Consider the following 23199-nt stretch of genomic DNA (forward strand, 5'->3'; position numbering starts at 1 on the left):
AAGGTACTCTGCTGATACTTAGTTCCACTCTTGTTTGAGGGGAACCTAAGCATTCTAGAAAAAAAAAAAAAGTACAGCTCTGTTTTCTGGGGGGGGTGAGGGGGTGTATGTGTGTGTTGTGTGGTGGAATAACTTCAAGGCAGAATTTCTGCTGCTAGATTTCATGCCACAATGGACTAAGAGTAAGACATTAGGTAAGCCTCATAGGCAGAGCCACTGGGACCAGCTGCACTGGGAAGGGTACAGAAATTATTTCACAGATTAAGATCTTACCAGAAAAAGCGGTGGTGGAGCAGGGAAGGCAGGAAGAAATGATGCATGACTCACTCAGCCAAGTACAAACACCTTACCTACACCCTATACAACAGGCCAAAAAATTTCTGCTCAATTGGTACAATGAACTCACATTATCTTCCTTCAAGATCCAGGAATGAATGCTTCCTACTGGGTTTTGAGAGCTGCAGGAATTAAGCTCCTATGCTTGTTGTGTACAAGCAACAGAAGCAGCTCTAAAAAACCACAAGAGTCTTCCCGTATTATGCTACTGATTCCAGCTTGATCTCAATGAAGGGAGCTTTTACATGGCCTGCTCAACTGCCTCAGCCCACATGCCAATTAGAAGCTCAATTACATTATTCTTGTACAGTTCTGCGGGACGGGTAAGCAAGGAGGGGTGTTCACACTTCTCAGAAATGCAGACAGTATATTAGTTTAAATTTAGCGACTTTGACGACAAAAAACCTCAAAGCCAATTAAGGAACAGACAGTCAATCCTTTTGTAAAGCTGTGAGAACGCTGTTGCGACAGCAGACCCAGAGTCTGCTGTGTGTTTCTGGAAGCAAAAGATTCTACAGCATTCTTCCTAGAAGTCTGGTCTATCTCATTACCTTGGAGAGAGGCAACACCCCAGTCAAGAATGACCTGGAGGGAACAAGAATAATAAATCCATTTACTGAGCAGAGTCAGTACAAGGAAGAGAAATACAAATCCTCTTCCACTCTTCTAATGTGAAATCCATTGCATGCTCTGCAGAACTTATATTTACTTCCAGCTTGTTAAACCGCTAAAGAAGTTTCCAGAAGATTGTTCCAAATATTTCTCTAGTTATGTGGCAGGAAAATAAGTATTTGAGTTCTTACTAACATGTGACAGTTACTGACAAAAGTCTACATTAATGATAACAACATCTGGTCTGTTACCAACTTCGGTAATTTCATTAAACAGAAAGGTTAAATACTCTAACCTTCAAGTCACAAAGTTGTCCAAGATTTCTTTAGGATATAAAAGGAAAAGTTTTTAGGATTCTGAAAGCTTATTTTGATGACCGTTTCCACATAAACATGATTTTTATTACTTTATGAAGTAGTGCTGGACAAATACTTTAAAGACAGCTTCAAGGTCATGGTGAGCAAAAGCTATGTATGTTTTAGTATTAAAACATAAATTTACTTTTAACAGTGAAGAATATAATTTAGGCAAAGGTTAGATAGAGCTTTTCACCCCACAAGAGCTTATACAAACTTCACAAGACACAGTCACTACATTTGCTAACATACCATTCTTGGGACTGCAGACTGCTGCTTGATGCGTAGCAGGGAAGTCCCTGTCTTATACTCACCTTTTACATTCCTCTTGGAGGGTTAATTGCTCAGTGCTACAAAATAAGCTAATCCTTCTCATCTTTGTGTAGGCTGGGCAAAGTCAAAACAAGTGATAAATTTGTTTGAAGGCCAGACAAAAATCTGGCCTTAAGTAAGCTTATAGAGCTAAGATTCAGAGACTGCTGTAAGCCAGGTAAGAGCCATTTCCTTTAAAAATTCAGGATTGGGGGGGGAATGCATCGGTCTTTAAAGAAAACATTGCAAAGTCAAATGTATGCACTAACAAGGAAAATAGTGAAATCACATTAGTAGATGATGTTAATACTACTAGAGAAAAGTAATCTGACTGATAGAATGTGAGCAAGCATTCAGCTCAGTGTTTTCCTGAAGGCTATTATAAAGATAATCCAGATCCATTTATTGATTAGAATGAAGAACGACAATAAGTGAATGCTCATTCACAGAGTAGCCCTTCGGGGGACAACCCTCCTAACCCCCTCAAAGGGACTGTGAAGTGTTTGTTCTATTGTTCGCATCTTGGGAGATGTGCAAGAGATTGTAAAGACAGGTTATCCACTGTGAGCTGCACACTGTTGCAACTTGCCTGGTTTCCCCATCATCCACAGATTCAAGTTTCCAAACTTCACAGGATAACTCACAACATCTAATTGCCTCTTGACTCCCTTCCTGGTCAGATCAGACTTTAAAAAGTTTCTTTAATGTGCGTCAAGCAAAGATAGCATCTTCCCTGGGAAAAGCAGAAGGCTGGTGCTTGTCACGAACAGGGATTAATGGGTCACAGGCAGGGGAAAGCCACAACACTGGAGTTCAGTATGATTCTATACATCTTTATGAGGAGCAAACACTTACAGGCTACATCTGTATTAGTAAACTAAAAAGGTGAAAGACCAGTCCACCGTCAGTCTAAACCAAGAGAACTGTGCCAGCTAGCACTCTCCCAGACCATATCTGCTACTTCTCAGTGTTCAGTACAGGCTAGGGACCATTTCGGGTAGGCAGACTAGATGCAGATACTCTTGGTTTGGGGGAAATATAAGCTAAGCTGTAGTAAGGCAAACTGAGCTGTGCCAGTTGACCTCAGGCAGGTAAACAGACCTTGGCTCAGCACGTTTTATTTAGTATAGATGTTGCTCAATTCTGTGCCAAGTGACACATTCTCCAGCTGAAGCACAGCACAGGTCTCCCTTACCGCGTGATCTGATGCCTAACAGAAGAGCCTGAGATACACCACTGCTTCCACAACAGCCAAGTGTAGCTGCCAGTTGCACAGGTGTATTGACACGCAAGACCAGACTGGTGTGCTAGCACTAGAAGCAGCAAGATGTTTGGTAGCTGCTGGAATCGAGAGGCACCCATGCCTTCCGACTGGTAAATAAGGAGGACTGAAGAGACAACCCATTCCTGCTCTTTCTTAGCTACTATTTCTGCTATTTAAGGCCTTCTTTCTGTTTCCAATGTAACGGCACCTTACCAACTCCTCTCTTACTCAGGGTTAAAACAAGATTCCATACAAATCTTTACACTAAATCACTCAAAGACATTGAGACTAAGCATCTACTGTTATGAATAGAAGTTGCTTCAGCAGTATGACTTGTGCCATATTACATAAGTTAACATCTTCAGTTTTCCCACAGCTAACAACAGTGTTAGAATACTTTCCACAGTATCTCATGAATAATTTTCCAGGGTAGAAACATGTGATGCATGCTGTTATTGCTGACCAGCAGAGGGAGATGGGATACTGTATTCAAATAAAAATCCAATGGCAGAATCTTTCAAAGGATGCCATTACAACACAACACAGCTCCATTTTTTCTTCTTCTTCTATTGATTGCTACCAGCTTATACTAAGGGAGGCAAGAAGTGAGCCCTCAAATATTCTGGTTTCGCTCCAGCATTATTAAAAACCTGAATTCAAATCTTTGGAGAACTTTTTCAAGGACCCAGCTTTTTTGTTTGTTTGTATTTTAAATTAGGAGAAACATTGATTTGGGTAGGGGTGAAACAGATCCAGGAAAGACAAATATCTGCAAAATCCTCTCTGAGAGGATTCATGGACACTGAATGTTTCAAAGCTGCATACTACGTTTTCAAAAGAAGAACTGATACAAAGTCCTGAGATACTGGAAAATAAGTAATGTATACATTAAAAATTAAAACACAAAGAACATTTTAGAAGTTTTTGTTTGACTACCCTTAACATTCTCCACCATGTACTTATTTAGTTGGTTTGTTTTTTTTTTTTTTTTTAAAAAAAGCTGTTCTATTTTTATATTCCAGGCACATGTACATGCACCAGCCACACTGATCAAGCTGAAGAAATACAATGTGTCTTGAAGATACGGAAGGTGAACACTAATACAAAATGCTAGGTAAAGAACTACAAAGGGAAATACTGAAGAGAAGTATTTGGAAGACCTCCTAGCAGTGTAGCCCAGGATGAGCATTCAGATCAACCTGTTTAATGTTTTCTTAAATAACCCTGTCATTTACTAGTTTTGCAAAACCTGCAAAGTTGGAAGATGGTGCCAATGCTGGAAGAGGACTACTGCTTTACAATAATATTATGACTTCATAAATTAAGAGTAATGCAACTGGGATTAAATGTAGTACTGCAAAGTCCAAAAAATGCAGTTTGGAGGAAAAAAACCTCCTCACCAGTAATCTAGGTTCAAAATTTGGTTCACATTTGTCATATACTACAGTCTGAATGAATAACTACAGAATCCCCTTCTACCACCACTGCTTTCAAATCACTGCAGAAGCAGACTGAGAATATGACCCCTTGATCATAGACCAAGGCATACCCTGTTCTTCTCCAGTTATAATCTGTGACCAGCAATAGGGATCCCAAATAAGACAGGGATTTTGGTGGAGTGTTGATGAAAATTTTTCCATTACCATTACATTACCTATTTTTCTTTATGGTGAAAATTCACAAGGTCCATTCACTCACAGTCTGCTTCCCCAAGTATTACCTCACACTAGCTTACAAACTGGAGAGGAAACTCTACCTTCTGTTAATAGCATAACTTAACCTAATGTTAATAGCATTATCTCAGCACAGGTCCAGCAATGAAAACTGGTATCTGGCATGATTTTATGTAATTCATCAAGAGATCTGGGGAATTCAAAAGGAATGGGTGACTTGCCCCAGCATTAATGGCTTCATGGAATAAAGAAAATTCATCTTTCCAATTGCAACAGTGACTGAGCTCAAGCCTTTGACACAGGTGGTCACTGACAGCTGAGAACTCAACAGGCTGTGGGTCATGCCAACAAGCTGCAGGTACCAACTCCCAACAGATTATCTCAAAGTGTGAGAATATTAACTTCCTTTTGATTCCAGGGGATATTTAGTCTTTGAGAAGAGCTGAAAGAGTGCCAGTAAACACTATAATCCCAAATTTGACCTTTCAGGTCAAAGGAGTCTGAATTCTTTAGTCCGGAGTTGACAGTTAAGTCTCTCTTTTGGGCAGAAGAAAGGAAAAATTGTAGAACTTTTTCCCCTCTGAGATGGTGAAAAAGTCAACACAATCAACCTCACAAAGAAGCAAGCTTCTGAGACACAGAGAAAGAAATCTCTGAAAAAGAAGGTGGCAAAAAGTATTCATTAGTATTATAGCTAAATGTTAACAGATACTCTTCATTAGAGCTTACAGTGCTTGCACAATCAGAGTCCATGTGACTGGTGAAATGCAAGAGCAGATACAGTTGAAAGGCTGTATCAAAACAGTCAAGAAGTGGAATATACAAAGAAAATCAACAATATGAACATTTAAACTCTGTAGGACTGATGTCTGGCTACCTTTTTCCATGTCTAATCACAGATGAGGTGTCTTTTTCACCACAAAATCCAGTGTCCAATAAAGCACATGGAAGAATCCTAGGGAAATAAAAGTGACTGTTCCACCAATACCAAGGTGCTTTAAGGATAAAAGGTTTCCCGTAGAAGTCTGGCTTTCTGGGTAAAGGAAGAAATAATCTGACATGAGACACTGGTGACCAACTGTTACATTCAGCGTTGCCTTCTTGGCTACCAGATCAGTTAGCAGCAGGAGGTCCTTTGGCACATGGGCAGAATCTTAACCACAGTCCTGCTCGAGTTTTAACATAATATCAGTACTGGATAGGATACTTACCTTTAAGGACTCACTCAAGGGATCAGAGGCAACACATTGAAGCCTCAGTGTGCTCAGAGTCTAAATAGAGTAAAGAGATGAAGGAAACTCCCTCACTAGCAAAATGCCTGGATAATGGGAAAGAGTCCAATGCTGAAGTTACAAAGTAGCTTTTTTTGTACTGAGCAGTCAACGAAGCCTCCAGTGCTTTTAGCCATGCTGCAGAACTCAAGAAGGATGCTGTTGGTCATTGTACAAATAGACTAATATGTGCGCAGTGCTCTTGATCCACCCTGTTACTCTGCCTTGTTGTGCTACGTAAGGCTTTCCACCTTTTAGATCATAGCGCTCAGTCTAGCATCATATATGATTATCGGATATGCAAGATGGTTCTGTGAACATTTTGGGACTAAGTATCTATTACATGGTTGCCTCTTGACTGTGGAAAGCTGAAGTCTAATTGAGCAGTACGTTCCAGACCAAAATTACTTAATGGGCTCAGTTAAGCCAGAATTGGAGCATCTTTAAAGGGAAAACACACACTGAAACAAACAAAAACCAGAGCAATCCAAAAAACACTGATTGCAAAATCCAGGAAACAAAAAGAAAGCCACAGCTTTCTACTACACTGCAGAACAGATTAGTCTGTTTCTATAGCAGGCAGCTAATGCCTTCTTTTGGCAAACAAACTCTTCAGACAGAGCCAAGAGTCTAGCAGATGATTTACTGATTAAAAGCAAAATGAGAAACTGAAAACAAAAATTTTCAGTAGAATGTAATAATTTGCATAATTAAGCCATCCATTTTAGTCTTAAATTGCCTTGCCAATATAGCGGGAACAGGCTCAAAACACCTGGGTACTCTTTAGCTATCGCACAGGGATCTTTACATAAAAAGTCTTTATGTAAATTCCGATAGCCATGAAGAAGCCAATATAAGTTTAGGCTCATCTGAAAGTTTTTTAGATAGTGATTCCAACTGCAAAACAAATTATATCCTCTCTTTCTGTAGTGCTAGGAAATCTTCCCCCAGCTCCTCATCTAGTATAACATGAAAGATACAGTTGAAACAATATGGTTTTGTACAAAGCACAGCATTATGGGAGAATTTCTCTTCAAGAGATCAAATTTCATTTAACACTCAGGAAACACTCATTTAAAAAAAAAATGAACTGCAAGCAAAGGCAGACTGAAAGGAGAATACTCACTTGTAGCGTAGTGTCGAAAACAACAAGCTTAGAGCTTGTTGGAACAATGTCATAACACTTGTGTGACCTCATGAATCGCACATAAATGTCACTTTCCGATTCTTCAAGTGCTGTAAGTAAAAACATTATGTTGTTTTATTTAAGTAACCTTAAAAAAAAGTAGTAAAAAATATGCCAAATCAACTGAACACCACTGCAGAAGGACAACCCTAAAGCAAAACTCAAATTCACACTTTCAGATCTGGAGACAGTCATAGTTTTGCACTTTGCATTTCAGACTCATCTCTCCTTTCAAATTAAATAGAACAAAGACAAAATGCTTTGTTCTTCCTTGATGAGAAAGGACGTCCATACTGAAGAGTTATATTTAAAAAAATCTTGTTTTTCTAACAGCAAACTATTGGAATATGCATCTGAACTCTAGTTATGTACTGAGGAAGCCTGATTTACGTACAGTTTGAAGCTTAAGTAGTGTCAGGCTTGACTAACTCAAGCTGCTTACATTAATATTTCTCCAATCTCATCTCTGTCCAGTCCACTTTTCACATAATAATTTTGTATTTTCTAAAGAGGCAGCAAGCAAGTTATGTAATCAGTTCCATTCTCTTCAGGCTACTTCACATACAGCATCACAAATTAACACTTTATTTATAAAAACAAGATCCACTTGGCTGGAATGGTTTTAGTGTGGCATGTCTGTAGCAAGGACGTGCAATCCAGTCCATATTAACTTAAATTTACTTTGCATTTGTCAGAGTTTAGATGCATATGCATACATTCTTCAGATCTGCTCAGGTATGTTAACTTTTTTTAAAGGCAGTCTGGCCCTCTATGCTTTACAGCAGGTATCTAGAACTTGGTCAAGATTAACCCCTCTCTCAGATATGCACTCTTTAGACCCTGTAACAATGCGCAGAAACTTGGTCATACGTTAAACTGTTGAAGAGTGGAGAAAAAAGAAAACAAACAAAAAAAACGTGAAATACCTAGTGATCATTGAAGAACTTTGTATTAGGAAGCTAAAAAACTCAAAATCCTTGCTTGCTAGATTTGCTCCAAATCAATCATCTAGCACTGGACAAATTATTTGTCACTTCCACAGAGTGGCTCAGCACAGCTTCTTTAGTCCAATTCTACAGAATCAAAGTTGGACCTCCCCTCCAAGTGGCTACTCTAGGACACAAGCAGCCTCTTCTACATACTAAGCAAGTCCTTCATCTCCAACTCTCATTACTCTCAAAAAAAAAAAAAAAAAAAGCCCTTTCTCCACTGAAACACAAGCAGCATGAAGTACAAGTTCCATAGGAATATGGAAGAGAGAGTCCAACTGGGAGGAAGCAGAAGAAAAAGAAAGTAATTTGTTGGATTTATGTTCCTGTGAAGGTCAGGACCAGAACTGAAAATAGCAGGAGCTAGGAAAAATTGATAAGAGATTAGGAAACCATGTGAGCAAACTGATAGGGAAAGGAATACACAGACAGACTTGGACAACGCTGGTGGGAAGCAACCTTATGAGATGATCCCAAAGGGGAACTGGTACTAACTCATCAAGGGCATGTACAGAAGAGGTTGAAAAGGGTAGCCTGGGACAGAGAAACCTTTATATAACTCCATAACATCCTACCATCTTATCATCCTCTAACTTCTGCAATAGCATAAACAGATACTGTCTGTACAAAATGAATTTAATGACCCGGCGATAGATCAAGTTGTTCAGGGCTTTTTGGTTTTGTTTTGTTGTTTTTTTAAATACACAAACTAGAAGTGGGGAGGGGACGAGACGCTAAACATTAAAAACAGTATTATAAGAACATTTAGATGACATACCAAGAACTCTGGTCTTTAGGAAGTTAAGGTTGCTTCTACAACCATAAACGCAGTCCCTCTGGGGACTATCAAGAGTCCTTATTTACTTTAATCTTAACTTATTCCATGGGACAGTAGACAGTGAGAACTGCACTTGAAATGGTAAGTCAAATCACCAGTAAATAAGACTGGCTACTAACATGATCAGTAACCATTAGACAGACACTGCACTGTCATGTCTTTCCCCAGCACTACAAAAAACTACAACACTCAGCCTACAGAAGGGGACAAAACTAATTTCTTCCGATTTTAGCTCCCTGCCTCTTTCATCAGATACATTCCAAGTGCTGTAGCAAGCAAGACAGTGGTTGAACAGTTCTGAATCACCTGCAGACCACGTCTATTCCCCACGCTGACTGAAACAAAGGTTCCCCAAAACCTTCACCAAGTACCCAGAAACTGCTACAAGCATACGTACCCAGGGAAGATACTATGCTAATTCTGAATCTGTACTTCTTGTTGAGTCTGTAGGCCTTAACAATGTGACTTTGTATACAGTTAAGTATACTACAGGTAGAAACAAGCACAGGAACACCTCAAATAGTTGATAAACTACACCAACTACCTTTAGCTGAAGAAAATTTACACTCTTAGAGCAAGCACATCATCGCTCAATACAGTCTTGCCAACATATCAACAATTATGCAAATGTAACGTATCACAATAGCGAGCACAGCAACTGTGAAGCAGGACATGTCGCCACATTTAATCAGGTAAGGCTGTTAATGGCAGCCACAGTTAAGAGCTCCGTATTGACCAGCACAGCGAAGGTGTGCCTATAAACCCTCCTCTCACCACAGACTCCCACCCTCCAAACACAATTTCAGCCAGACCTCAACAATCCTCAACCCACTTAGGTGCGTGGCATTGGTTAGGTGCTACCTCACCCTACGTTGTCTTCCAACTCAGAGGAGGCACCGCAAAGCAACTGCTTCCCAAACTGACACTAGAAAGTTACAATTAAAAATATTCAGAAGCATGAGATAGCTATCTGTGAGCACTGTTTAAACACCCATATAAATAGCTAGGAAACTCTAGCAGGATCTGAACAAGGATCCAATTGTCCTGCTGAAACTGAGGTTTATTTCTTACAGAAGATCTTGGTACTATAAATAAGTATAATGCACGGATTTATTAGTAACTAACTAGATATGCAAAACATAAGCAGCACTGATTTAACTCGTATGTCCTACATGACTTCATCAAGTGTCTGTTAGAAAGGGTATTTAAGACTTTCTAACACCTTCAACTACTTGGGATTACCAAACAGATGCTGTAGCCTAATTCTTTGTAAGGGTATGTGCATTATGTATATACAACTGCTCAAAGAAAAAAAGGTCTCTCAAGCTGAAGGCTTAGCACATCTCAGGGGTGCACTCACACCCGTCTTTCCTGCACAGCACAAGTGGACAGGGCACAGTCATCTTTACAATTCCTCTCACCTCCAGAGGACAAACTTACTGCTTTTGGTTGTATCCAACCACCACTGTGCTGCAAATACAAATAATCAAATATAAACACCTTAATCTTCATTAGGATATTTCTACTTTATTATCTATTTATTTTCTAGTTCCAGCCCTATTTGTTTTTCTGATAAATGCACATCCTTTATGGCTACTATTAAGCTTCTGCAGTCTTATCCAGTACCTGCAAAGCCATACTCCCTTTGGATGGACAAGAACAGATGCCTTTCAGCTTGACTTAAAATCTCACTCAGTCTCTGCATGTCATCTCTGATCTGCACAGATCATCTGCCCAACATGCAGGAGCTATGATATATACTGGCCATTCTTTCACCATAAAGTCAGTAGCACACTCAGATGTTGATATGACAATGGTGTACCACATGAACAAGAGGTGACATAAAATCTCTGCTTCTGCTTGAGGAAGTGACTGAGGTATCCAAGATTAATTTGTATTAGAAGCCTCACTTGCAGAAGCCCCAGTTACACCAATTTAATGCTTAAGATGTCCTAAGCTGTGCCACACTCATGGGCCACAGAGAAGGACTACATGCTACAGCCCAACTTCTTAAATCAGAGACTTCCCAAGCAAGTGGTCCTCCTCCTTGGAAGCTGAGCTGGAGTCGCAACTGTGCTAAGCACCTTGACATTCCTGTCAATTGTATTCGTTCCCCCTTGGTCAGATACCCGATGTATGCCTTTCTTGTACTGCTTCTGCAACAACTCTTGCAAGGAGTGGGAAGATGGAAAGGCACTAGACAATTACGATTGCCCTGGCATGGCAAAGGCAGTTGCAGATAAGCCTTATGGAGTACATTTGCTCAACCTTAGCTTAGGTCTAGACCAAGACTTAGGACGCTGCCTCCAGCTAAACCTCAGCTTTCTACAGCGCATGATCCGGAAGTTAGATGGCTCACACACAGAGCAGATTCCCAGCAGGAGGCATCTTAATCTAGAGCAGGATCAGGGGAGAAGAGTCCACCAATATGTAGTTGAGTGTGTACTTCCATGTGGGTGTTCGCTCATGAAAGCTTATTTCTCAAAGATTCATCTGAAAGTTATTTTGCAAGTGGACATTCTCCATGTGCACCCCCCCTCCCCAAGTCATAGGTGAAGGCAAAAAAAAAAAAAAAATCCCCAGCGCTGTTTCCTGCAATTTTTAATAGAGCACAAACATAAGTCACCTGAAAGGTTACAAGATTTTTTGACAGCTTAACACTTGAAGTTGAGAGCCTCATCATACAGCCTTTCACAGAGTAAATGCTCTCTGCATCGGCACTTTATGTATTCCTACAGGTAGAGATCCTTTAAAGAGTGGAAGATCAATCTATTTGTATTTCTGCCACTCTACTCTCCAATCTTACTCACGACCAAATGCTTTTTACTCCCTTCCTTTCTCCCACCCTTCACTATAACATGAGACATGCTTTAACTTTTTATGATTCTATTTCAGGCAGTAAATATTATTTACAAAAACACAGCTTTTTTGGTTTTTTTAACAGATTAACTATTCAGCAATACTGACACAGATTGCAGTGGGACTTGGTACTAAGTATAATTGTCTATTTAGAGAGCTCTAAGGTAGAACTATCATTGGAATACTCCTCATACATGAAAGGGAAACTTCTGCAGCATCACTGAAGCCATTTCCTCAGAGATCTACTGAGCAGATACCTTCGGATCCACTCATACCTTTGCCACCATGCAGGGCGCTTTTCTACTGTAGCTTTTCCCTCAATTTCAAGGCCTTCAAAAGAAGAAAAAGAGAAATAGAGAAGCGCCTGCAGATGGAGAACAGGAACATGCAGTAACACATATGGTCAACACATATTGAAAAGCTTCCAAATACTGCAACATAGAAACCTATAGGAAGTTCCTCAGAAGCGTTTACTGCAAACGACAGGCTGTATTTCTGCGCTATATTCATACTGGGCTGCCCAATGAGATCCTGGACCATACGTGCTTCCTAATTTCAACAATACAAAGTCATGGCCCTTTCCGTTATATTTTATATTACAACTATATTATGCTCCTTCTATTTCTGCACTGGTATCCAGTCACATTTCAAGTTTAGTCTGTGGTTCCAGAAGCGTTTGAAAGGAAGACTTAGGGTTCCACAAAGACCCTTTTCTCTCATCTGCTTTAAAGAGTTAATTCCACTGCAGACCACAATCATGCCACTGCAGCTCTCTGTAGCACCCGTGCTCCTCGCGGTTAGATTGAGAGCTGGTAGCCCTAGTAATTCTCAAACATTTGAAGAGCACAAAGAACCCTTCTTATGGCCCTAAACAACTGTTTGTATAACTGACATTTCTAAGTTTACTATGAAATTAACTGCCAAATTTTAAAAGCCCTTTAAAAAGCAGGGAAAAAACAGTCAATAGCAGCATGTAAAAAAATGCTCAACTGTCTAGCTAGGTGAACAACTTAAGAGGAAGAAAGAAACCACATGTATACACAATAATTCCACCATCCCCCCTGATTTTTATTCAGAATCAGTCTGGGAAACTGTGCTACTTTAAAAGCTTAGAGTTTTCTTACAGCAGCAGGAGCTAAGCACTCCCAGCACCCAACACTGGACTCTGCAGCTTGACCACCATCAGCATAACCATCTCCCATCGGCCAGCTCAGATGGTGGATAAAACGAAATGGGGAAGGGAGCAGAAGTGGACTTTTGTGATATTCTCAAGTGTACTAAATAACCTAGTTACTGGAAAAAACATTTTCTTTCCAGTTACTGCACACATACATATCTGTACTTTAGGTTACTCCAAGTCACACCCCTATTTTAAAAAAGCCAAGTAATATGTTGAATATCACATTTCAGATGCTAGAGAATTAAAATGTTAGAGACAAAAGATATTTTTCATCCCAATGTTTACTACAGAACTGATCCAACAGCAATATATTAGGTGAAGTTAATCAGTATAATTATACCAATAAACTTTATTAAAAGAGGCATTATACCAACAAAAGCACTCTATACTAATCCCTATCACTTAATCAGGTAAAATAATTAAGTGGGGTTTTTATTTCTATGTTAACAAAAGAACTTAGACAAACATATCATCACAGTGAAAACAGGAACTGGAGAGTTGTTCATGTACATCTGGCTTAAGCTGCAATTTAAAAGAGAAATTTTTCACATCCCTAACCAACATTCCTTTGTCAGCAAATATAGAATAACTCTACCTTTTCAAAGGCCAGGTCTAAAGATGTGGCTCCACAGCAGCATAAGCAGCAGCACAGCTAGTAGCAGCAGCCACTGGATCCCTTTGCACTGGCTGTGTGGTTCCATTCCCTTCCTCACACTGCTTCTGGATTTATACAACTGTTCCGCAAGTTGGCTGGAAAACCTCAATTTGTCACAAGTTATCAGCTTCCTGATAGTACCAGTTTTAGGTCTATTCAGCTCCCATATCTAGCCATGTGGCAAGCAGATTATTCCTGCCCTTTCCTTACACTAGAAGCTATACAGTACAAGGACACCATCCTGGCTGTGGCAGCTAGCCATTAGATCAGCTTAGCTATGTCAAATGGTGCCAGAAGACACCAGGGTGACTTACCACTTAAATAAGCCAGCGCGAGTTACCCTCTCTCCCTACTGTTATAGGCAACCCTCAGCAGAGTATACAGTAGGCAAAAGACGCCATTGACCTTCTAAACTGTTCTTCTGCATGCATTTTTATCTGAAAGTTGTCACCAAAACTGGCTATAAAGTTTCTGTTCACCCCCAGTCTGAACTTACTGAATGAGTTCCTTAATATCCTTGATAACCTCTGCCACAACTTTCACAGTGCAGCAGACGGTAGTAGTTCTAGTGCAAGTTATTAACACAACACCTCTAACAGATCTGAAAAAAACATCCAGAATGGATATAGCTAATCCACTCCAACAGCAACAGGGACACTACATAGTAAGAACCACAAACTATTCCTCAGATGTCTCTACAAGGTCACCAACAGCCCAAGACACCAGAAGCTGAATCAATGTCACATTTGGTAGGAGAAGAATACTAACACAGTTTAAGAAGGGCAAACACAGAAAAAAAAGAAGTGATGTTGTACTGTATCATTTTATTTGTGTTTATTCAAGAGGAAACTTGTCTCGAAAAAAACCAAAAAAACCCACCACCATAATTACCCCCCATGTAACCAGTCACAGGATAAGACTGAGTGGTAAAAAAAAAAAGATGGAAAAAAGTGGGAAGAGATGGTTACAAGGATGCCTATTCTAAGTGGCAAGACATAAACCATCATTAAGTTTTTAGAACATGCTCAGCACAACTTTGTTGCAGAGATGGCAACCGAGTCTTGCAAAGGACTACTTCCAATTTTAGACGGGAAAAAACCCAAACAGGTTTAAAGTCTAATACATAGGAAGTAATATGATGACAGTGATAGGAGTTGACGATTCCATCACAAGCTGAAAGGATTTCAAATGCAAGGAACCAAAAGGAAAGGATGCAGCAACAGAGACAAGATCTTTTTTTCTTTCTGAAAGCTGCAAAGAGCTTTAAAACATCCTGGCAGGCCACACATTAAAGTTATAGTAGCATTATTCATGCAGCCACAGGCTATACGATATGGATGTTGCAGATTGAACACTTCCTACCCCGATCTAAAGGAATGCATGAGCTGGCAGCTAAAGAAAGATCATAGTAAGTTTACAGATGTAAGATACTCTGATACAAAGAAATGATAGGAAGTGTATCTAGAGATCAGTATCAGAAGCTTCTTCAGTGATCCAAGATTAATTCAATTACATATTACAGCACAAATACATGACGTGACAGGAAGAACAGGATTTTAAAAAGAAGCGTGAGCACACAGGGACAACATCAGAGTAAGTAAGCTCTACCCTGCTAACTGTATCTCATCCTACAAATAGGAAGAGATTCTAGAGGTACACAAAATAAGAGGGGAGAATAAGTACATTAACAGGTAAATAAAAATGAATAGAGAAGTTCACACTGTCTTGTTGCTCGAGTCTTCAGAAAAAGGTTAATAATTTCTAATAATAGTGACAACCTAAAAGAAACCATAACATATCTTAAAACATTTCAGCTCAAGAATTATATTTGTAATTGCTTAACACTTCAGACTATAACATTCAGGATTGCTTGCATCTACACCTTTTTTTCCACACATGTTTTAGTATGTCTTTTGAGTTTGTGCAACTGTTCAGTCACTTTAGACCATTAAGGTAATTGAGATGTTTTCTCCCCTTGTCACAGGGAGCTGCTTAATGCAGACACAGCAGGTTATTATGTGTGTAAACAGGAGTCACCCTAGTTCAAAGCAATCATTCCTGAACTCTGCAAGTTCACGAAGGAGAAGATACAGCACCAGTCAAAAGGAGAGCCAAACAAATTCAAAACCAGTCAGAATTCTTAGGTATGTATTGAAGCAAGTTATTAAAACCAGTGTATTTGTAAGCACCTACAAAAGAAGCTCATCAAAAGCAAAGAAGAAAGCCAATATGGTTGTGTCAAGAACAGTTCAGTCTAATCAGTTTTTACCTAGCATAAAATCATCAACTGGATGAAAAAGAGAGGGCAGACACAAAATAAAATTAAATAGATAAATAAATCACAGTACACTTGCGATGCCAATTTCAAAGCAAGCTTGGATACTACTACACGTGGAAAAGATACGGTAGAATCACCACAAGGTAGCTGCATAACAGGCAACCCCAGTTGCAGCAAAACTAGTAAGATGTCTTTTTTTCTTTTCTCAGTGGGTTTGCAAGACTGGATGAAAACTGTGTGTTTTTAAGATATGAACTCAAGTTCAAACTCCTCTCAAAGTTGGAACATTTGCAAGGTCCATCTTACGCAAACCAGCTAGCACAGAACAGCACGCAGGTTCATGCTACATGTCTTCAGTTTTCTACAAGTCACTCTGGAATAGCTTTTACCAGTAGCTTGATACTTCACATGGAAAACATTGCAAGAGAGTCTCAGAGGATCGGGACTTCATTTTATTCAGCATTCTCCTTAGTGATCTCTAAAACAGGAATACAACATACTTCAAAGAGTTTGCAGGAAGAGTTATAAATGGCTGCAAGACTTGAAACCTCATGACATCTTCAAACTGAGTTCATAAGTGGTTTGGAGTTCATAGATCTTTCAGAGAATACCAGAATCTGAAAGGAACACTCAATTGGATGAGTGCAAATTAGGGGAGTGACTAAATATTACTGCTACTGAGAAAGAACTACCCTGTTATTAATTTGATTTGCTACAGCAGAAGTAGGGAAGAAAAGGCACAGTTTGCTTAAACAAAGTAACAAGCAAACAAAAAAAAAACCCACCCCAGCTGTTAGAGAGCTATTAAAGCATTCCAGAAGCTGGTTAGACAGAACAAAGCAACCTTAGGACATCATACAGTCTCCTTCCTTAAAGGTCCTAAACACAGAATGAGACAAGTGTCCACAACTGCATAAGCACATCCTGCTTTACTGGAGAACAAAAAAGGTTATTAGTTCCTGAGAATACTTCAAAAGGTCCACTTTTCTGGTTTTGAGGCTTAAATAACTCCACTTTATCTCTTAGCTACTCTATCTCAGTAGTAGCTAAGACTAGTAAGAGAGAATTAATACAAATAGCTGCCTGAGACAATGAAAGATTCAGATTGTGTTTCGATCTTCCATGTATTCATAGCACACTTCAAAATCCTGCACTGAATTTTGTTTCTCATTTTTGGAGTTAGTAAGTCCTGGTAAATTGTCTGAGAAGTTAACACTTCTTTTTTACTGTAGCTCTCCACACACAGTGTGGATAAGCAAATGATTATGTGAGATTTGAGGCAGACAAAAAGAACGATGAGCAGCTTAAGAAACTTCACATTCCAGAGCTAATCATAGTAACTCTGAAGTTTCTTGTCCAGGCAGGCAGAGAAACTTATTTGTTTACAAGCAAGAGCTGCCTTGTTTAGGGACCGACTGGTAAACAGTATCAGAAGTCCAACTGAGTACTTTTGAAACAGCCCACTTAAATCAACTTTTGGTCAAAGTTAAAGATTTGTACTTTGAGGAAAGCTACATCACTGTGGTTTTGTGAATAAAGGTACCAACTTCAGCCTGCAACCTAATAACGCTTCTAAGATTTTCACCACAATAAAGAATACATTGACCTGAAGAATTTTCTAAAACATGTTCAAGATCTTCCCTTGACAACAAGCACTATGATTTTTCCCTAAGCATCCCAAACAAAGATCTAATTTAAGATGTCGTCTGTCTGGAATGCAGACATAGTCTTCAAGATTGCGAGACACAGGCCACAAAACACAACAAACTAAAAATGGTATTAAGCCTCTGAATATTATTATCAGCAATCATATGCTGGAGAGTTGAATTCAAGGAAGGTTTGAGATTAATGAAAGAATAAACCAGCCTGTATCCTTAGCATCTATACTGGAAGATCAGTAAACAATTTGAACTTTTGCTATTTCTTCAAAGCAAGCGTAAGTCCTACTACATACACAAAATAGAGACCCATTTAAGTCTTTTAGGAATTAGTTTAAGATCAAACCTAAACAAGCAGCTTAACCAACGCATTATTCACAAGACAAGCATTTTCAAAATGAGTACACAGCATCTTCACAAGCCACAATCGTATCCTTACTGAACAGGGCAAGTATCTAATCTTTAGGAGACCTTCCACTGAAGACTAACAATTTAAACTCAAAGCATCATTTATATAATGCTTTAAGGAAGAAATAAATTTTCAGGCTTAAGTCTTAAGGACTTTGGAAAAACAGCTTTGTCAGGTCTAATAAACTGTTGGTCTCAAATCCTGAATGACTACTTACAGGACCTTAACTTGAAGCTTTTAATAATCCAGTATTTATATTTTCATTTCTCTCTAGTCTCCCCTTACATATTTCTTCTCCTTTCCTCCCTATGCATGCCAACTTTTTCTAAATAGCTATTATTGCCACTTATTAGAATTTATGAATCTGTATGCACACTTTAATAGATTATGAAGTGTTCTGTTTCAATATACAACTTAAGAGATTTACCTAATGGCAGGTGTATATAGAAAAAGAATTAGCAGTTTCCTAACTAAAGTCGGTGAGATCCAATACACATTCAACACAGTACATTCAGATACAGTTTTCTGGAATCTAGTTTAGAAGTTCTATTGATCCATTCTGTATACCACAGATAAACTGCAACTTCACCCAGAGCTGACCTTCCTCTGAATTCATATGATGTCCATACAGAGAAGGGTTGGGGTTTTTTTTGTTTGAGTTGTTTTGGGGTTTTTTTAAAGGAACCATCTCAAAAATACAAAGGAGTTCAAGCAAGACTATGGCAGGAGAGATACACGCAACAGCTTGTGTAGAGCAAAGCATTCACCTTCTGCACTATGGCATTCAGAGTCTTCTATTAAAGGCAACCACACAATCCCTTTCACCAAGTGATCCCGCTCCATCCTGAAGTGATTCAAAGCATTAGAAGTCTATCCTACAAACTCACTCCTATAGTAATTATGCTGGAAGTTAGAATACTATTTCAAAGCTTATACAGGAAGAGTTTATATCCATTTGTTCTTGTGCCAATGTTGTTCTTCAGTTAATTTTCCTCCTTGGTGTTTACCCCCTTCCCACCCCTTACAGGATGTTTTCATACATACAGTGTTATCACATCCCTTCTTGGCTTTCTTTTTACTAAACTAAATGAGCAAAGCCTTTTAGTTTCCTCCTTTAACACAAGTTCTATATTCCTGGTCTCATGAATGGCCCTCTTCTATGCCTATCCCAGTTTGCTCCCTTCTCCAGCACCTCAGATATCTTCTTCCTCTGTCTCTGGGCATCAGTAGAAATTAATCAAACAAACTAAGCAGCAGCAAAGAATACCACAGTGTAAGGCAATGGTAGAAAAAAAGAAAGTTTGATTCTGTTTCTTAAAATACCCACCGTCAGAACTAAATACTAAGTCACAATACACAGAGAAAAGCAAAATAATATTGGCAAAAAAAAACACCCTAAAAAAAGCTAAAACAGGCAAAAAACAAAACCAACCCCACATCACAAATAAAACCACTGGTCTACAGCATATGAAAACCGCTTTTAGACAAAATGTAGGAGCGCCATTTAACTTCTGCCATAGTCAAAATTGGCAAATTCACCAAACTGGTTCATGTAAACCAGCAAAATCCATATAGAATTCACCAGAGGAGGAAAGAATCTAAACCCAAGTTAGATTTATTAAAGCAGTATTCCAAAGATACCCACATCACATTAAAAAACCTTCGATGTGGTTCACTCTTAGAAGGATAGGGTTATTTAAGCCTTCCAAAGCTCCATCTAGATGCCAAGCTGGACACCTAAAAGTCAAATTCAACTTTGCTCTAACATGGTTATCCTTGTATTTGTATTAAACTGCTTTGGCTGTATGTTAATCCTAGCCATTGGTGCAACCCTTCCACAGAAGGATTTTCCCCTAAACTCCCAGATTTTCCTTTTGTCAGTCTTGTCTACTCATAGAAGATCCACAGTAAAGCCCACTGCAACATGCATCCAAAGACAAACAGTCTCAGTATGGAGGGGTACATTTTGTTTCAAGATGCAAGAACTGTTATGAAAAACAGTACCATCAACTCCTGTACCTATGTTGGAAATGCTAAATTCCTTAAGATGTTTTGGACTTACCTACTTGCCCCCCAAACCCATACAATGCTAGTATAGTTGTAAGTTCTGGAAGTCAAAAATATTCAAATCAATAAAGTAACTGCAGGCAACTGAAGTGTTACCCAAAGATCAAGCTCTTAACAAAAAGCAGTGCTGATGTAAGTGACCTGACTAAAGAAAGGCTCCACATACAAAGCCCTGCGATCATCCACCCTCAAGTTATTCAAAACACAGTACACATTACAAAAAGTCCTATCTTACAGGACAGTCACATCTGTTGCAGATGATTAGCAAGCAGAAACATTTCTTATGATTGTTTAGCAACAGCTAGATTGAGCCAACTCATGCAAATATTCTGCTGTCATTCTTGTCACATTGGCATTACTTCAGTTTAAACCAAGTCACCTTCATTTAGTACCCAGTCATGCCCCAAGGCACTAAGTTTTCCAAGACCACTGACTTGACCAAGACAACCAAATGTAACAGTTGAGGTTATCAAAATACCAAGACAATAATATTGTTTCATCTATACTGTCCTCCCTATATCCTCAGGGTATTGGAGAGGCCTATCAGACAGAACGTTGCCGACCTAGGAAGTTTTTTGAGGAAAGGACTCTATAGTCACCCTACTCAATCCTGGTAATGCTCAGCAAAGCAGTCACAGGCATGTAACAGCATCTTGTCATCTATAAGGCAACACTGATATTGTCACATCTTCCACATCTATCATTACTTAAGCACGCAATGCTGTAAACTCAATACCTCTAAATCGGGGGTTCTCGGGACACTTGGAAGTTGAGATGATATTGTCCAAAGCCTTCGACCTTATATCAAGCAGTTGTTTACCAACTGTGATAGCCTACTATCAAACCAAACAGATTCTGGATCAAGGAAGTTCTGCATGGAAGTCAGCAGAGTTGACATTGTCCCTCATCTGATGCAGACAGAAGTGACAGCAGTAGCAAGGGAGGCTAGCAAAAGTAATTGTGAAACAGCACTTCACATTGGCCACCAGATACTAACATGTATGCATGCACCTGAAGCGGTAATGTCTTTCAAGTGTAGGTGAATGCCAGCTTGTCTTAATATCCCTCACAGATAGCTGCTGGCCAATAATGGCTTTCACTGGGGAGATAACCTTTGTAAATTATGCAGGTGCAACACTACCTGGACACAATCAGCCCCAATGCTTCCTGTAAAACTGCTCTCAGTTGCTTGCAGCTTTGCCAAAGCAATTACATGGACTCATTGCCCTGGTAAGTTTTTTTCCATATTTTTTTCTAGGAAGTCTCACCCAGAATTGTTTCACTGTTTCTAAGAACAAGTTAGGGAAAATAAATGTTTTGACCACATTGAAATTTTATGAAAGCTTTTCCATCAGAAGCTCCTGCATCCCCCAAGACCCAAAGCAGAGCGTTCTGGAGCACATGCTGTGTAACAGGGCTGTATCTTTTGCTGTAGTGAAACACCCCTTCCCAGATTGGCAAGGCTTAAAAAGTTTTGTTTCCTGAGAAAGACTGCACGCTTTAGCTGCTATGAACTGGTTATTTCCTAGTCAAGACAGAGTAGGGCTTTCCTCATGGTAAGACTAAATACCGTGTTAAGAATAAGAGGGCCTATCGCATATAGGAGCACGAGAACAGTTAGGACTGCCTGGAGATAGCAAGCACTGGGCTGACAAGAAGAACCACGTGCAATACTTGCACAAGGGAAAGACACATGTGTGGATTGCGTGAACAGCCTTCATCTAAGACAACACAACTGCCAATAGCTTCTTTTGCAGTGCCCAATTAAAGTTTTATACTTTCAATTACCTATCATTTCATACATAGTTTTCATCTTTCAACTTTGAAGATGGAAATTTCCAGGAGAAAAAAACAAGGTCTATGATGTTACTATATAGCAAACCAGCAGACTAAGGACAGCAGGGCACTTGATCATAATTTCTTGCATGAACTAATAAAGCTGAACATATGAATACTCCAAATATGTTATTCTTCAACAACTCTGGAAGGTACATCACAGGAAAGCCCATTGTCCTGTTGATATTCTTTGCTGCGAAATGACAGAAAAATATAAACTGAGTAAATTCAGTGGAATAAGTGGTTGTCTATAGTTTCAGATGCAAGTGTTCAGTATTACTTCAGATCAAATAGCCAGGATAAAAAGCACTAAGTTTTGGTTTTTTGGTTTTTTGTTTGTTTGGTTTTTTTAAATGTGCTATTGTGCCTCTTATATCACACCACAAAGTAACTCTAAAGCAGGAAGAGAAAATAATCCCAAACTCTAAGACCATATGAAGCCTGTTAATAGCAATTATCATCTCTGCTTAATAACTTCTTGCTATGTCCTCTTAGGATTCTAATCTGCTGTGGAAAAGTTCGTGTAAAGCCTTCCCTATCACTATCACCATGCACCCTGATATCGCAAAGCACATCTTGTGGGCAAAATGCCGTTTCTGTATTCCAGAGAGCATCAGCTTTAATAATCACGTAATGAATGTTTATTAGCAATGAATTACAGTTGCAAAAGAATGTCTTAACTTTACTATCTCCTAACCCAAGCACTTGATCCTTCAGTCTTAAGAATTAAACGAAATCAAGTGTGCACATTAACATGCACTTTATTACAAGCTTCTTTTAACTATTTTTGGCCCCAAAGTGACATCTGTTTTCATACCTTGATTCAGATATTCAGTTGACAGCGGGAGGCTGGCAGACAGGAAGAGCTCAGTAAGAAACTACTTCTAATAAGAAACAATAAGAAAATCTGCAGAGCAGGGAAGGAATGACCCCAGATACAAAAATCAGTTAAGGGGAGATGCAATTGCTTGTGAAAGTCTATTTCAGGAGACAGCCAGAAATGAGCATGTGACAGAAGAGATGGACGATACGGGGAGAGTAAGATGAAGGCCAGAGCATTAACTAGGAGAGATTCCACTCATGCAAACTGTTTATCAAATAACTGTCTAAATGCTGCTTTGTGCAACAATCCAGAGAAACAGGGCATTCAAGAGCGAGCGCATCAGTCCTGTGACACTGATGCTACAATTGCTGCATGCACTTTGCAGAATTCTTTTTCCAGACTAGGAATTGAGCACAAATACAGGAGAACCCTGCAATTAACTTAACTCTGTCTGCAGAAAATACCTCGGAAAGACTCCCTGAGTTAGCAGATGCTACAGAAAAGTAGTTAATTCTACTTTCAGCAGCTACTGCTTTATTACCCAAGCTGAGCAAATGGAAGAGTAAGATGGATAAGAGCCAACATTGCAACAAAACT

At 39.3% G+C, this 23199-nt stretch overlaps 1 protein-coding gene across 1 annotated transcript in view; it reads right to left on the minus strand.

Moving 5' to 3' along the window:
- The window catches only part of PRKAG2 (protein kinase AMP-activated non-catalytic subunit gamma 2), a 170761-nt gene that overhangs the window by 23881 nt on the left and 123681 nt on the right, over positions 1-23199 (minus strand). The window contains 1 exon segment of the mRNA XM_075728275.1: positions 6951-7060. Coding sequence (XP_075584390.1) covers positions 6951-7060 — 110 coding nt within the window.

This window comes from Pelecanus crispus, chromosome 2 (genome assembly GCF_030463565.1).
Source record: "Pelecanus crispus isolate bPelCri1 chromosome 2, bPelCri1.pri, whole genome shotgun sequence".
Classification (NCBI taxonomy): Eukaryota; Metazoa; Chordata; class Aves; order Pelecaniformes; family Pelecanidae; genus Pelecanus; species Pelecanus crispus.